Here is an 18,032-nt window from a genome sequence, read left to right as displayed (position 1 = left end):
GGCATTGAAGGCCATCTCATCTGGCTGCATTTCACCTCCTTAAAGAAATAGGATTATGAGGTCACTGTGCTGTGTCCTAACTACTTATTTTCATGAAATGAACATTATGTATTTAAGAGGCCTCCCCAATCTCATTCTTTTTAATTTCCTACAATCAATAATTACAACATGATGAATGCATGAACATAAGCAACACTGCTTAGATTCATGCAGTCACTTTTGTCACATGCTTAATATTGTTCAATATGACAGTTAAAATAAGTGGAACTACCATTACCACATTTTAGTGCCTGAAGATGATGGAATATATGAAATATATATTAAATTATTTAATATCAGTGTTACTTATAGCCTTTTGTAATATTTATTCATTAATGTAGTTATAAAATACATTTCTTAAGACTGAATGGAATTAAAACAAATATTTAAGTAAAAAAAATTGCTAGCATGCTAATCTCAACAGAATTATACAATGACCTATGAAATACAAATTTCTGCACCTGTATCCAGCCACACACATCTTGAATCTTCTGAGCTGGCTTGATGCTTGCTGCCTGTTCCTGAAAGAGGGGTAAGGATGACTATTATGAAATGCAATTTGTGCAGTTCCAAAGAAACTTCATGATAAACTGTGTGGAAATACAGGAGACAGCCACGGTGTGTAAGAACCATGCTTCTGAATTGTAGACCCACATGGATGATCTGAACATTGAACAAAACTCAATATCCCTGCCGGAGGTCACTGAGTCATCTTTTAACACACTTCACTAAAATACATTTGGTATGTTTATAAATTTTGTAAAATATCTCTTCTTGACCACAATGCATTAATAAATATATGTAATACTTAAAAGTAACACTTTTTTATCCTTCATTTCAAATACTGCTTACATCTTTGACCATTAGACCCATGTGAATTAAACTATCGAGGATCTGATTAAAATCAGCAAATGGACAATACTAGATATCCTCAGGTTAAAGCACAGTAAGGACATTTCAAGAACTTTCGAAAATTGTTGGCCAATAACATTGTGTTCACTTACCAATAGTACCAGTTAACCTCGACGTGGTATGCAGAGTTTTCCTCCACAAGCACTGGGGCAACACAACCCCCCGTTGCAGTCACGATTACTAGAGCAGAAAGTGCCACCACAAACTCCAACACTGCCGGGTCGAATCGGAGGACATCCCCTTTGCGCTGTGACGAGCACTAGCAGCGCACAAGCCAGGAACAACATTACGCAGAGCTTCGCCATTTAGCTTATGCTGTAACACGAAAGGAGAAACAGGTCCTACATAACGAACTTTGTTTCAACACAAGTTATTCCAACCGTCCTTCAATACATTCATTTTGCTGTCGACCTAGGATTGTGAACTTCACAATCTCATACACTAGATCACCTAAGACGTTGCAAAAGCCAACTACTAAACCTTTCGTTACTACGCAACCCCAATCCTTCTATCACCAGCACTGCAAGACTGCAGCTCCCACGAAGAGAATGTACTCGGCATATCCGAAGGTCTTTGAATATCTCAAAAGACATGCGCCATATTTTTCTTTTCACATAGTTTGCCCTCAGAGGCAAAGAAAAACATAGTTTGCAGTTACCTCGGTTATTGATAAGGTCAATTCGACTGTTGTTTTTACATAACACATTGTTATACATATTGTAACGTGTATTTCTTCGCACAATTTTTACAAAAATATGGGATTATTTAAATTCACAGAATTGCTGCTCTTCACAAATTTGCATAATGCCCGTCCGCCTAAATGTTTCCCTGCTAAACTGAAACTACCATTACTCTGAGACCAGCCAAGTCGGGGGTTCTGAAAGATTTTTTCTCGGTTCACTTGACGATGATTTCTTTACTGCTACGTGACAAGACGTCGAAAGGTAAGTACAGAACGAATGATACACAAGAAACCTACCAGGACAGTCGGTCAGACTTTCCTCCGTCTCTCTAGCAGTATGCCAGAACAGTACTTTTTCAAACAGCTACGGCCACATTCTAGCAAATCCTCGCCTTTCCAAACATTCGCGGTCCATACCCAAAAGCAAAAACTGTCATAAACACCAGCCGCGAAAATCTAAGGACAAGAACCTAAAACCGTTTAACAAGTAGTAAGTTCAACAAGAGGCACTAATTACTGTCTGCACAGTAATTATTGTATTGTGTATATCATCTAGTGACTACATATTTCGATATATAAAACAAACATACCTGTAGCAGTCTTGACCGGAGCTGAGTGGTGACTTGAAGCCCCTCTGTCCACGTTTTAATATATGTGGTGCATCGCTCGTTTTTGTTTACGTCAGGTCATACTTGGAATTCCCGTTAAGGAAAGAACACGGCATAACTTCTGAGAACTGGATCGTTTAGAACTTGTTTACAAGCTGTATAAATTTTTTTAATAAGGTGTTCCATGTATGGAAAAGGAAATGTTTTAGAAACCTGTATCATGTGTATTACTTGGTGACCTTGAGCACTGAATTTCCAGATAAAGAAAAACTCATAAGAATAATTAACTACAATGTTGCTGGAACGTTCATGGAGCAACGTAAATGGAATTCTAACGCCCTGATTTGAAGTGAATACGCAAAGTTAAAGGATCACGATACACGAGAAAATAAATGTTACAGAACCATTTGGGGGTGGGGATATGGGTCACAAATTTGTACTATAACAAATGTACAGGGAACGAACACACAAAGTTCCAGAATAATGTTACAAAATTGCAAAGATTAGTATTGTGCATGTAAACATAGCAACACAAAGATAAAAACTTATGTACGACCATTTTATTTGCTTATTCGGCACAGAAATTGGGGGAGTGAATGAAATTTACGTCATCAGCAGCTCGTTTCCTCCCGGGCAGCTATCTGCATTGTTTTGATTTTGAAAAGTTTGAGTTTTGTACGTCAGACGCAAGGCTGCCCTCAGAAACGGTAAACTTGACCAGGCACATCTCTCTGTGACAGCCAAAAGTTCGATTTCGCTCAGAAGGACGACTCCTTGAGGCAACCAAAAATACTCTTCTAAGTTTCGAACGTTTGGATCCGAAACATTATGAAGGGGTCATTACGCGAGTCTTCAAAAGTTCACATTCATTAGTTATGACCACAGAACATTATAAATGATTAGAACAAAGACTTTCAAATTATCATATCACATCCTAACGTTTCGCGAGTTACTATGTTTGAGATATACCTATAGTTCGCGACTGTAATCTTGAGACTTGCGGGGTGAGGAAGTGGAGCGAAGGAGAAAGATAGCATCTGCCTTTAACGCTTCGGACTTCCTTGCAAGTCTCAAGATTACAGTCGCGAACAATAATCAAACTTTCAACACTTGTACACTTCAGTGTGAGAACTTACATTTCCTCATGCAATCTGAGCAGCACTTGTTTTTTTTCAGCCCACCATCATCCTACCTCATCATGACTACATAGATCAGACTACGGTCCTTTATTTATAGCATTTCGACAATCAGGCGACTGGAGTTCGGACTTCATCGGTACCTGGCAACGGGCTGAACCCCACATTAGAAAGGAAGGATCAAACAGCCACACCAATATGAAACAGGTATGTGAATAACAGGCATTGCAGCTGTGTTAACTCGCTTCCTGCACCAGGTTCTCCAAAACATTATCTGGAAATTTTACAGAACATGTGATCAGATACATACACTAAAAATTGTTGTAGAGAGAAAGGGAATGTATTTATTACTTACGTTTGGTTTACTTAATGACACTGTCATACTATATAACATTGGCTGATTAATATATAATGAATTGGAAAGGATATGGAAGGAAATGGTTGTGGCTTAATTTAAAGTACTATCCTGGCACGTGCCTGGAGGGAGTGAGGAAAACCACGTAAGTTGTGAAGATTGTTACACTATTACCATTATTGTATTTACAGTATAAATAAACCTCAAAACAGAAAATTAACCCACGAATAATGATAGAGTTGCCAGTAATGGAACCATTAATTATGAATCTGAAGATATAATTAGACAAATGGAAAATCATGAACCAACCAGGAGAAATGATGTCCTTAATGAAAGATGTGACCGGAGCAACATAGAAGTATCCTCGAGAAGCTTAATTTTATAATTATAAACAAGCCAGAAGGATTGGTACCTTTAATGAAGGGTGTAAGGGAACAATAGAGAAATATTCTTAAGTAGCTTAATTTTATTATCACTTTAAGTAGTTTCTAATTCTTCCCTCCCACAGAATAAAAACAAGACAAAATAAAATACAAAATATACAATAATTTAAACTTTGAACACATCCCTGTAAATTTTTACTGTTTACCATGTTTATGAATTCGAAGTATTTTTATACAGAAACAATGACTTTCACATGGGCAGTTAAGTTGCAAAGTACTGATAATGGAGGCAGAAAGGTCCTCTGAAATATTGGTGAACTACCAGACTACATGGCACTACAACCCAGAAGACAGTTAAGTTGCACTTCTGTATCACAAAAGTAATACATGGCAAAACAAATAAAAAAATCAATTTTAAAATAACAATTATGATACATTTGATTTCTTTTACATGCTTAGGGCCAAATTTCATTGCATATTTCGTGGAAAATATTCTTGCAGCCTTACTTTTATGTTGGATTCTGATTTGTTGTTTCTTCTGCTTCCAGTTCACATTTCTACATACAAAGGTAGACCTGGAAACATTATTTTGGAATAGTGTCACACTGTCTCACATGACACGCAGTAAAGATTTAAATACCAGAAAGATGCCACTTATAATGGTGAGGGGCATAATGTCCATTACACTGCTTTATTATATGTCAGGCAAGCAGCAATGCTTTGATGACATGTTCAGTAACCTGGCCAAGGTCTGACACAAGATACTGTTTCTGATCTGAGGTGTAAATATGTTTCACTGTTCTCACACAAAATACAGCGGAACCTCGATATAATGCGGGTTTCGGGGGACAGCTTCAGTACCCGCGTTATACGTAAAACATACGTAACAGTATTTGGGGACATAATCACAGCCACGGTACAATGAGGTGCGGTACATCGATGTTCCACTGTATTTCAAATTTGGAAATGTCTACACAATACATCATGGTTCATGAAACCCAAAAGTTAGTAAACAGGAAAAATTCATTTCCCACAAGAAATTTCCTGGTTGAAGTGAATAAATGTAATGCACATTGAGGTATTAATATGTCGAAGCAGAATTAGATTTACAGTCCTTTAGTAAGATTTGGAGAGATACAAAATGAAATATATCATTCTCACACCGAACAGAAACAGGTTCTGTTGTCTGATATTGAACAGAGAATGCCAGGACTAAGGCATTTGTTGCAATAAGGAGAAATTTGTGTCAAGTCTTACAATATTGTGACGAACTATGTGAAATGCATTTGCATTTTGTGGATTTAAAAATAACCATGTGTTTTGGATTGTATGTGAGTATATTAAATTTTGAGGTCCCAGTTGACCATTTCATCTCACTTGAACAAGCTGCTGGAAAAATGTTACACAAATAATTTATGTCTTTCTTTCGTATTTATGTCCCAAGAATGTCCTGCAAGGCAGGTGCCTTCCAGATAATTCATTATGAGAGACTTTTAAAATCCACTGCTTATGAGGAACATAGTATCAGAAGAAATCATTAGAAAAACAGCTCCTAGGCTAAAAAATTCACTATCCCTCCTTAAGATGAGTGTCCAACTAGGAGCTGCTTTTACATCAATAAAAACTTACAAAAATATCACACCCACTGTATATCTAAGACATGACAAAAATATGTGGCCACAGTCTCTTTCTCAAAGTACAGATTAGTATGATGCAGCAGATTTTAAAGTGCAATGTAACATTTTAACGATATATTAGCACAACCTATTTACATACTTAAAACTTTGCATACCATGTAGTGTATCAGATTATAAAATAAGCAAACAAACAAACTATCAACACTACAAAAAAGACACTAGTACCATTTTGATTAAATGAATTAATTTCCCTATTGCCATTGATGATGTGATGACCTCTTGAGGTTAATGCGTTAAATGGCACTAGTGTCTTTTTATAGTGTTAATAGTTTATTTGTTTGCTTATTTTATATTCTATTTACATACACTACTGCAGACTCAGATAACTATGAACCTTCAACAAAATAATAAAAATAAATAGCAGTACTGAAGGCACAGTTTTAGTATTTAAATGCAGCGTGTCACACCAATGTTACCATTTAAACTATTCTAACTCCAAAGTCAATTAATCAACTTTTTAACGCTTTGAAACTGACAAAAGATGTGCGCATATCACGTCATCTTATATTAATTATCTTTCTGTATGCGTGGAACATAAGAAATGTCTGTACTCTGGAAAGAGTGTGATCCAACTTGATTTTGCCATTCTTTAACTTCCCCCTCTCTATTTTCCTGTACACACATCATATATGAAAGCACTAGTACATGGAACACACAAACACACCTTGTATCTTGAAAAAAGTACATCCAATATTAATAGTTTCAGCAAAGCACAGAAACTAAAAATAAATTAACAACATTCTTATTGGAAACAAAATCCGATACATGAAAATGATCTACACAGGCAATTGTCACATCTTTGTTACTTTGAATATATTAATTTCATCATATCTTTATAATCTATACTGGACTATTTCAGTGACTCTCCCAAGTAAAGCGAGATCTCCATATCCTTACTTTATTTTATAATTGTGTACAATGTACTTGCAAGAAGAACAATTGCTCAGCAAACTGGAAATCGGTGAATAAATAGTTTTGAGTGACATGATTTGTTGTGATAGAATTAGATTACTGCAGCTCCATGACAGACTGTCAGAAAACTGATTCACTGCAGTTTATACAGTTTTGACTGTAAATATTATAACATGAAACCTAACCTAAACACAGATACTGTCTGGCATATTTTAAGTTATAGGTTAGGTTAGAAAAGTCTGTTTATTTTGATTTTAAGTACATTACTATCATATAATGTACTTTTATTCAAGATGACACAGTAATTTATTCATGACCTATGGCTCATTAATAGTGATCAGACAAAAAGCATTTAATTATCTACAAATACAAAGTATAATCTACACATGCAGCACATCTTTAACACATATGATGCACATATTTTCTATCATCATCAACATCATTATCAACTTCAGAGTTAACATTTCTATTTCAGTTTTCAGATTATCTAAGGGAGTATCCATTATTTTGAAGACATTTCTGATTTATCTTCCTACCAAGTATTTGTAACAGCAACCAAAACAATAATAAATCATAAATGTGTCAAAACACACTTGATAATCTGAATGTGACTAATCATTGTTGCGGTTATATTTATAACATTCTCAGAGGCACATGTGAATGTTACATTTAAAAAATATACATATATATATGAAACTATCTTACAGTTCGTGTTGTCAAAAGCAATTTACAGTATTCAATGTGACTGGAAATGAGTTACTTTTCAACTCATTTGGAGGAATATGTCTACACCAATACAAAGTATATTAAAAATTTATATATTCCCACTATGAATCTTCAGTTGCAAGTTACATTTTAACAGAAGAGATTGAAACTTGCAGAGATAATCTATTAAGTAACAAAAATCAAAAACCCATCTAACGTACAACAAATATGAACATTCTTCAGTATATACTTCCTGCTGTGCATCATGTCAAAAGATACAAAATTCATGTTTACTAATCAAGAAATTAAAGTGCCATATTGCATAGCTGCCTGAATGTTCTATAAGTCACTTAAATCAATACCAACAATTTAATTATTAATTAATCAGGATGGAACTTCTCATTCACACATTCACACTTGTATCTGTCTCTTCAAGAAACAGATCAATTAAAATCTATGAGATCTAATTTTAACAGAAATATAAATCAAGATTTACTCCTTAAAAGTAAAATTACCAAAGAAAAATTATACAATCACACAGATAAAAATGTCTAATCTGCATATATTTAATACTGCTTTATCAAAGTTTTGTCAGAATATTATACAATTAGAAGTTTAACAAAACTCAGTGCATTCATCAAGGGAAGAGATGGAGGATATTAATTTAAACCATAAACACCTTGCATAAATTATGAGCTTTTATGAACAAACAGTATTCTTATTTCTGATGGGAACCAGCAAGACCTAGTCACATTGTTTTACACTTAGCAGACTTGTTTACACATGAAACTACCAGACTACATGGCGCAACAACTTAGATGACAGCCATCTTTAGATTCTGTTCCCCGAACAATGCTCTTTTCTTTTGTTTTGATACACCAGTCCTCCAAATAATTTACCTCTCCATTTAAATCAATAATGGCTGTTTCTTTTAAATACACAGTCATTCAAATTAAATATATTCAACATCCCTCATTTGGTCTTACCAAAACAAAACCTTCATTACTTTCAGAAACTATTCCACTTTATACTAAACTCTCAGCTGAATTGTATCCTAAAATAAATTCAGTATTTGGAACAGTTGGCATAATAAAGCACCCCACAGTTTGTACTATTCATCAGTTATTATTATGGTGATCAAATGAAGTAATAGATGGGTGCAGTACATAGCACACATCGCCAAGATGATACACATGTACAAAGCTTGGTTGGAAAGCCTGAAGGGAAGAGACCACTCAAAAGACCTAGGCACAGAGGGGAGGATAATATTAAAATGGATCTCAGTACAGATGGGTTTGGGGTGTAGAGTTGATTCATCCGGCTCATGGCAGAGAATGGTTGTATGCTTTGTGAACATAGTAATGAACCATCTGGAAAGTATTTAAATTTTAAAAGTATTTAATATTAGCTACAATGAAATTCTCATTAGTAATAATGGCCAGTCATTTTGACAGAAATGTTTGATAAAGTGGGGAAAAGTATTTACTATGTTAAATATTCAGTACCAGTGATTGAAAAACAAAAGATAGGCATGACCAAATATTAGATAACTGAATTTATCTCTTTATTACTGATAAACTCTTGAAAGCAACTGGTGAGTATGCTCGTTTCTACATTTGGCTTCTAAAAGCTGCCACATCGCTTGTCCATTCAAGAAAGTCTAAATATATGTCTTATAAACAAAGATGGAGATTTAGTAATATATATTTTAAACAACATTTTTGAAAATAAGTTGAAATCTAATTTAAATTTGCTTTCTACTTGCCATACTTTTAGCTTAAGTCTGAAAGGCAATGGAATCTGACCATAAAACTTAACAGAGCCCACAGTCTGAAGTCCCAATACTTCAGCGGGAATTATTACAATGTTAATATGGCCAGTAAAATTAAAATTAATATAACAGATATAAGGGCAGTGTCAGTTCAGTGTACTCCTGTGTCATTCACATTTCTAACAATAACATTTTCATACATAAAATATATTGCTAAAGCTATGCAGACAAAAAATACACTGTACTGTATATGCACTTGTCTCTTTGGGCTCTTAATTTGTCACGTACATTTCTGACCTCTGTTCCTGCCTACAGTGAAATGAACACTTAAACATTCCACTGATATTCCATTCAAATGGAATGTGAATAATACAAGAAAAAATAAATAAATTTCGTAAATCTTAAGTTTCTGTGACATAACAAGGGTAGTAATACAATGGAACAAAATCCTAATATCTACAAAACAGAGAGAATGCAGATACTTGCAAGTTTCAAAATCAAGAAATCACTGAAATTTTGACTAATCATAATCATGTAATGTATGCAGCTTGTGATAAACTACCCAGTAAGCTCCACCTTCCCCTAGGAGGCATAAACTAATATAAAGGGGAAAATTAAGATGTCCACTACATGGACAAAGAATTAAAAAGGGCCTATTTGTGTCTCTGGGCTCTTAATCCATAAAGTCTTTTAATTCTCATTTTTTCTCATGATGCATGTTCTCATGAATGTCTTTACTCATTAATCAGTTTGTGATATGGGTTGTGATACACAACAAATTTCAGTGGTTCTTTACACAGGTAATAAAAAGGCCAGTTGGACCCTCCACTAATGTCATAAAATCTTTGTGGAAATCTACAAACAATCTAACTCACCATTCTGATGATGGAGGCAGCCAGGACCTCTGAAATGTTGGTAAACTTTCCCTGACTACACAGCACTACAGCCCAGAAGACTGCTATTTTAGAAACAATTTCTCCATCAATCACACAAAATGATGAGGTAGACATTTTAACAGACATACACCTCTAATTATATTTAGGAAGAACTTGTTTATCTATTTCAGTAGTAGAAATTCAAATTCTTTTTTCAAAGTCCAATTTTTGATGTTGTATACTTCATGTTTATGTGTACAGATAACACATGTTCTATTCAGGAAGTTAAATTGTAAACTCTAAATTACACAAGAATTTTGAAAGATGCAGAACTCAGTAGAACGATTGAACCACCATCTCCAAAAATGTTTCAACTATGAGGGTTGGTTGAGCAAACATTTTTCACCATGTCTTAACAAAGATACCCTACATAAGTAGAAAACACATGATTATTAAAGAAGTTCGATACTGCAGTTGTGAAATAACATTTTGTGAAACACAAGCCTTCTTAAGCGTTGCAAGAATTACTCTTTCTTGTGAACAAAGCTTGCAAGATATGTTGTTTCAAGCAAAAAAAGATATCTTACAGCAACATTCACGATGTAGTAACAAAAGCTGTTACCGATAAAACATCGAGACATAAGAACAGTAGATGATGATCACAAGCCACAACAATAAAGGAAATTACCAAAAACAGTCCTTATAACTAAATATAATACACTTATATCTTCATAAATAATTTAAAATAACAGTGGTCTCAAACCATAAACTTTATCCTTTATATTTATTAACAGAATGCTGCCATGGAAGCCAAAGACTGTGCAAGTTTATTCTGGAGGTAATGCTTCTGACATGTTTCAGGATATGCCTAATTCAAATTTCAGCCTCATTTCTTCCCAGTCTCTCCCAGACACCATGAGGATGACATTTTGATATAGGTCACAAATGCTTTCTTCCTGTTCCAGTGAAGTTCACTGAATGTGCTCACATCATTCAATGCTAAACAACATATGCAGTGATATATCTTTATAAAATAAGAAAGTCAAGTGAGGATAATTTTAGTTCTGTATTAAAATGAGTTTTATTAATCCAGGGAGAATGTTAGCATGCTATGCTGAGGCACTCTTTACACTATGTGTGATCACTGTGTTGGTTGTCACTGGTCCAATTCAATCAACTGCAAAAGTGAATAAAGTTACCCTGATATGTTAGGACTGGTGATAAGAGCAAGTGAAATATTCACGTACAATCAGTGTTGTACTAAGAAGGCTGTCTTCTGGCTTGTTGCATGAAAAGTCTAGTCAAAGACTACCAACATTTTAAGGAGCATGCTGTCTCCACATAATTCAGTAGTCAGACATAATTTCTGTAGCTGTTATATTCAGTCAGGGATATTTAATAACAGTCTACTAAATCAATCAACACATGGAATAACTCAGAGAAATCATTCATCTTGAAAGTGTTCTGTACACCTACACAATAGCTACAGCATGTGAGCTAAAATCTGTTTAGGTGTGTAAAATATATCTGAAGCCAATGATAAATATTTTTTTGGTATCTCCTGCAACACAGGTATACAAACTTCCCTCTAAAGTGTTGCTACAATTTTACTACTTCCACAACTGACCAACTAGGTAGAACAGCACCCAACAGTGCCCACACATAGAAAGGTTAAGTTCCTGTATAATTGATGGCTAAATGAGTTTAGAAGACATTCAGATGAAACAAATGAATGCAAAACCAATATGAATAAACTGTCCTTCAGGTTCTTTACCAAGCACAATAAAATCTATTTCTTACTTAGATGTTGCAATACCAGAGAAATCAGAAACAATGGAGGCATTCAGTGAATTTCCACACCATAAATCTTCACAACAAACATAGTCCTTCCACATACTTTAACCATTTAACTGACTCATTCAGAATTTAAGTTTGTTTGTGCAACATGTATCTGAGTACAGTATGCCAGTCAAATGTATGGTTTGAGGCTTTCAGGAACTAATAGCAAATGAGAAAAGTAAATATTTCTTATAAATTTCATGGACTATTATTCTCATTGTGAATTTCACTGACCCAACATTTGACAACATTTTATACGGAAAACAGAGAAGATGAATAACTAGTACAAAGAAGTAATGGTCCTCAAATTTCGAAATATAATCATATTACAGCAACTTCTTAACCACAGTTGTTCTCATTCTATTGTTATGAATAAAATGTCATGAGTCAGATTAAATGTAACCTATGGGACGGACAATAAAACCTTTCATTCTATGATACTAAGCATATTGTGCACAAGCCACAACAGAGCAAACTAGGAAGTGAACAAGCAAGATGCAAAATTGATCTGCATTTGTGACACATAATTTTCCTTAAACTTAATTATATCCATAACATGAATAAAATAAAATAATTTTCATGTTAAAAATACCAATGAAGTTGTTCAGTACAGAAATTAAAAATGTTTAGATGGAATAACAGTATAGACAGAACTACCAATCAGAAATGTCATGGATATTTGAAATTCAGAATTACCTTAAGAGGAACATCGGGATCATTAAAGTGTCTGAGCATTGAAAATTTGATGATGCAGTTCCCCTATTCTATTTACTTTGTGTTCACACACAATGTTTTTCATGTAATTCCATACATGGAAATCTAGCATAGTGATGTCCAGTGACCATGTTGGCCAATTCTGCAGATCACATTGGCAAATCCACTGGCCAGGCAACTGCTTATTCAGGTACTCCATCATGTGTCTACTGAAATGTAGGAGTTTCCCACTATGCTGGAAGTACAACTGTAATCATGATTTATGTCAGTTTCAATCATCTTGAGTTTTTATTCATATCTCCATAACTGGTGAAAACAGAACCCACATTCACATGATACCTCTGATTGGGAATGACCTCCAGAAAAAGTTGATCAAGTTTGGAAATAAAGTCACAACACATCCTGTATATAATATTATATTCTGTATCATGCTTGTTTAATATTTTTAACAATGCAGGCCTTCAGCAACTGCATCATCATACGTACCTCTTCTTTAGGAAATTCAGCGTCATGGCTCTGTGAGTGGAATGGTGGTCCAATATTCGTTGCTTATCATCGTGGAAAGCTGATATTTCAAAAATATTAATAAACACAGGTATTTTTAAATGTTCAACAACAATATAAAATAACAACAATATAGATCATCCATTTTTCAAACCCTAATAGAGCTCATTTTGATATGGAGAACTAGTCGGTGCTTCTTCCATGCTCCCAAGTAATGTCTTTTTTTCTTCTGTCCTTGATGATTTTGAAGTCCGCAGCTGTGGTTCAAAACATGGCTGAAAAGGAATATATGCACTAAGAATTATGATAAAATTTAACAAAGACTGATGAAGTACTGTTTTTTTCCCCTCACTTACTCATTAAAATATTTAAAGTACCATAATACTATCTCAGATGTCTACAATTTATGTAAAAATTACTACCTGAAATTAGTTCAGTAAGATTGAGAATGTTTTAACCAGAATGTTTAACCAAACTTCAAACTTTTCTCTGTTCAGTGATACCCCTTAATTTTAATATCACACATTTACCAGGATGGCAACAGGCCACATTAGGATTTAAAATAATGTATCTCAGTTATTCCAGGTCAATTACTGAATATATTTAAAATATTGTGCACCTTCCACTTTGTTAAAATAAATGCCTTATGATGTCCCTGAAGCCATACGAGAGGAATGCATTTCTATTGTGAGTTCATATATTGATACTCAATGCCAATTACCTTTCTCTGCATGCAGTTTTGGATGTGCACCAATTAAAGAGTTGATCAAAATATTGTAATGACAAGTTCGGTAACATCCAGGACACAAAGGCTATTATATTCTGCCTTTCCATTTCTAAATTTATACATTAAAATTTCAAACAAAGTCAAATAATCTCTTGAGATATTAAATATCATGAATTACAGAGAGAAAGTAACAAAGCTGCTAACTAATCCAATGACAATTTCATTTTGAACAAAAGGACATATACAAGTTTCGTTTCAAAATTACCTAATCATAATTTAAGCATAAAATAACATTTCAGAAACACTGAAAATGATTTCAGCAGGTATAAACATGAATAAACTGGAATTACTGTAAATTTTATTACATCCAGTAATGGTGCATTTGTGTAGGCAGTCTGTAAAGTTTCTGATTCATAAATAAAAATAACATAATACACCAACATTTATTTTGTATTTTATCTTCATTCAGTTGCTTTTATCACTTTTGGTATATTTTTCAATACTACATACCTAACAGTTTCTTCATATTTGTCAATGTGTCATCTGAAAATGTCATAAATCAGTGTTTCAGAGGAGTGTACCATCTCCTTCATCAGGATGACGAGTGGAGGCAGTATGCTCCTCTGAATTGTCAGTCAATATCAGACTACACAGTGCAACACTCCAGAAGACAGCCATTTTCATAACTTTTCTATGGATAAACATTTCAAGCACTTCTGTAGAAAGAATCCTCAGATGTATGAATATTTAACAATGAAATTTACTTTGAACTAAATTAGACAATTTAGACCACAGCCATGAAGGCTCAATTATGTTTTAGGCATGTTTTTATGTCCTTTGAAGATAAACAATACACAATTTGTAATCTTTATAACAAAACATTTTATCTCCTGTACATTTTCTTCAAATGAAGTAACATGTTTATGCTAATTATTGTCAAACACTAAATCAGAAAACAATATGTGCACTTTAACCAAATTTGTTACTTTTTAGGAAGGAAAGTTTAGACTTATAAATTTCATTTTATGTTTATGTCTTTTAATTCCTTACTACCATTAGTATCTCTGCAAAGTATGCATACTTCCCTCACAAGGAGCACCATTTAATTAATAACAGGCAAAATGGGACTTACTTTCCTCAGTGTCAAAGTTAAAATGTTTCACACACCCCTCCCCAGCCTTCTTGATATAAAATGTTAATATAGCCCAAACATAAGGCCCCAGCTATCCAAAATATGCAAAAACAAGACTTACAAAGGATAAAGATTTAGAGGGAAGATTTCTGTCTTCTGGGTTGTTGCGCTGTGTAGTCTGGTCGATGTTAACCAACGTTTCAGGGGTCATACATGACGGAGGCAGTATGACCTCTGAAACGTTGGTTAACATCGACCAGACTACACAGCGCAACAACCCAGAAGACAGAAATCTTCATACTCACCGCTGTGAAAACCTCAAATCTTACATACGATAAAGTGTGGTATTTGGTATTATAATCAGCTACACCTAGAACACTGCTGCGCCCTCTTTCCCAAAATATAAAACACATTCCTCTGATATTTTTACTTGTACTAACCACCCTAAGTAAAACAACCAAATCAAATAAAAAACGGATCATGTTTATTAAATTTATATCTGTCTGATATGTTCAAATATCTTTGTAAAATTTAATCAGAACATACCACACTGATTTAACATATGTAGTCCATTTGTCCATCCATCACCTAGCATGTTTCATTATTTTGCTCGTGGATTTCCCCGAGGATTTGAAACGGCTGGGCCAATCTGCACCAAATGTTGCACACAACATTAGGTAACAACAGGTATATGAAACCAAAGGTACATGGCTTTTGGATTTTAATATTCCAGAATCATGGTTAGTATGAGGAAACATGACCCAGTTGTTAGTTTGGTTAAACATTCCTACAACACATAAGAAGCCAATGCTGCATAAAATCATCAGTGTTTACTTGAAAGAATACAGTTAAGACATGCTGACACCATTCCCAGTCACTGTTACTTCAATAGGAGCAAGGCATAATTTGTAGCAAACCATCATTCACTAGAATAAAGCCTACTTACATAGGGAATTCATAAATACTGTGTTGTTCTGCATTGTAATGAAAATAACGACTGGTGTATCAAAAGGCAGGAAGCCAAAATGTCATTGTCAAGTAACAGCAGAAGAAAAGTTGGATAAAATCAAAGCTTGGCCTGAACAGTCTTACACAACAAATGGGATTATAAGAAGGAACAGCAAGAACTCTTACAAAATTAATGAAACTATATACAAAACAAAAAAATTGCAATCACTGTAGCCATACGATTCAGTAGCCAGACTTAAATTATGTGAACGGAATAATCAGTCAGTACGAACATTTAAAAGCTAAAGTTCATTGAACCAATCTACAAATGGAAGAACAACTCAGAGAAGTAATTCATCTGTAAGGGTCCAGTATAACCAGAGAAGTGAGCCAGAATGCCCAGTGTCGCTGCCTCCCCCCACCAACTGTCCTTCCTTTTTAACTTTAAAATTATTAGAAAACAAATTTGTGGATTTAATTGTATTTCTAGAATGTGTTTTATACCACAAGAGAAAAGCTATACTATAGTATCATATTTATTTTATTATGGCTGCCAAATATTATTTTAATGAAAAACCTATTCAAAATTAATCAGCAAACTTCCTCATTATTAGTAAATTAAGTAGTTAATATACTCACTAAAACCCAAATTATTAGTAAATTATAAACATGCAATAAGAGACAGAAACTGAAAACGAAGGATAGCTCAGTAAATCAATAAAGCAATTGTTTAATTAAAAATAATCATCTAATATTATTAACACATTAATTATGGCAGCCATAATTTTTATTATTCTTTTAAGTTAATTTTTTACAATAACTTATTTTCATGATTATGTATTATCATAGTAATACCATACAGCAGATATCACAATTAGTATTCTGCCCCTTCCTGACTTCCAGAATAAATTCGTATAATAATTTCTAGCAACCTCAGTGCTTCTATAAAAGCTGTTTTCTGTGACACCATGAACCCTTCTTATCAACTTGTAGGCCACCGAGTTATAAATGAGGCCAATTAGTCGAATCTTGATGGTTATTTATAATATATGCTGCTAACGAAGTTCAGTAACGCAAATAGGTTAACATATTACTCAATAATTTTAACAAGTTTATTGATTTATTTTTATTAATTACTAACTTAAAATTAAATATTTAATTTTTTAGGCAATAACTGTTCTTCATCATACAGAGTGATACAATATTACTAAATAGGCATGTGGGTTGCATAAAAGACTACACTGCGCCACATGCAGCCCGTGGACCATGGGTTGAGAACACAATGCCTAAGTCCTTGGGTTCAAAGCTGGCTATAAAGAGACTAAAACTATCAGACACTTAAAATTACAGTTATTTATGTGGTAAGCAGAATATATACTTACTGTCTCACAAATATTCATGTTACAGCAGTTTTCTATTGTGATCTCACACTGGTCTGGAGATACAGGGGGACAGCTGGTTAAAGGTGTCACATTCTTGTTGACAATGATCCGCTTCTTAATGCGAGGCCTCTTACGTAGAATGAATACCTTCCTGAGTAATACGACTATTGCAACCAGCAGTAATGCACACGTACAACCCAGTACAGCTGACACCCAGCTAGCAGCAGTTTTATCATGCATACATAACTGATTCAGCTCTGCACTTGACAGAGTGTTGTTTGTTGAAGATGAATTGTTCTCCAGTGGCAGCAAATCATACTGGCCTGTGCCCACTGTTGAAGGACACCTGTACAAAAATATCAAATACAGAAGCACTGTTGTTTCAATTCTGTGTAAAATATTAAGCATTAGTGATTTATTTCGTAATTAATATTTCACACTGCGAAAGGAAATGTGTAAACCAGACACAGTGAGCAGTAATAAAACTACTGCACTAATTGCATGGAGCTAAGTCAAGAGTTAATAATTGCAAAGCTTTTCAAAGCTATTTCCCCAGTTTTCAAGCAACCCAAAGGTTTGTGACACTGTTTGTAAAAGCTCACCACTACTCCCTATTCTGCGCCATATAGATCAGGTGTGTACACACATGTGCAAGCACATGCACTATTACTTTAAGAACCATTTTAATATTATCCTCTCACATGCCTTCCA

The 18,032-nt window shown here is 34.3% G+C and overlaps 1 protein-coding gene and 1 long non-coding RNA gene across 6 annotated transcripts in view; one reads left to right on the top strand and one right to left on the bottom strand.

The window, feature by feature from the left end:
* Positions 1-341: 341 nt before the first annotated feature.
* The window catches only part of LOC110834055 (Low-density lipoprotein receptor repeat domain-containing protein cueball), a 47,961-nt gene continuing 30,270 nt past the window's right edge, over positions 342-18,032 (bottom strand). For 4 of the 5 annotated variants that reach the window (XM_087350314.1, XM_087350317.1, XM_087350315.1 and 1 more), the window contains 4 exons: positions 17,322-17,667; positions 2,224-13,407; positions 1,044-1,266; positions 342-560 (listed from right to left, as the gene is read on the bottom strand). In XM_087350314.1, the coding sequence (XP_087206440.1) occupies positions 13,288-13,407; positions 17,322-17,667 (466 nt within the window). In that variant the 3' untranslated portion in view covers positions 342-560; positions 1,044-1,266; positions 2,224-13,287. Of the gene's footprint in view, positions 561-1,043; positions 1,267-2,223; positions 13,408-15,537; positions 15,641-17,321; positions 17,668-18,032 lie in introns of all 5 variants that reach the window. The other variant, XM_022072843.2, reaches the window with a different exon arrangement.
* LOC110834059 (uncharacterized) lies at positions 1,604-3,584 on the top strand. The gene is made up of 2 exons (XR_015535482.1): positions 1,604-1,895; positions 3,418-3,584. It is a non-coding gene; the product is annotated as an uncharacterized LOC110834059 (long non-coding RNA).

This window comes from Zootermopsis nevadensis, unplaced genomic scaffold, assembly GCF_977971745.1.
Source record: "Zootermopsis nevadensis isolate Lab colony 2312 unplaced genomic scaffold, Znev_1.0 Znev_ptg000017l, whole genome shotgun sequence".
Lineage (NCBI taxonomy): Eukaryota > Metazoa > Arthropoda > Insecta > Blattodea > Termopsidae > Zootermopsis > Zootermopsis nevadensis.
The sequence above is the reverse complement of the archived record's forward strand: the minus strand, read 5'-3'. Positions and strand labels throughout refer to the sequence as shown.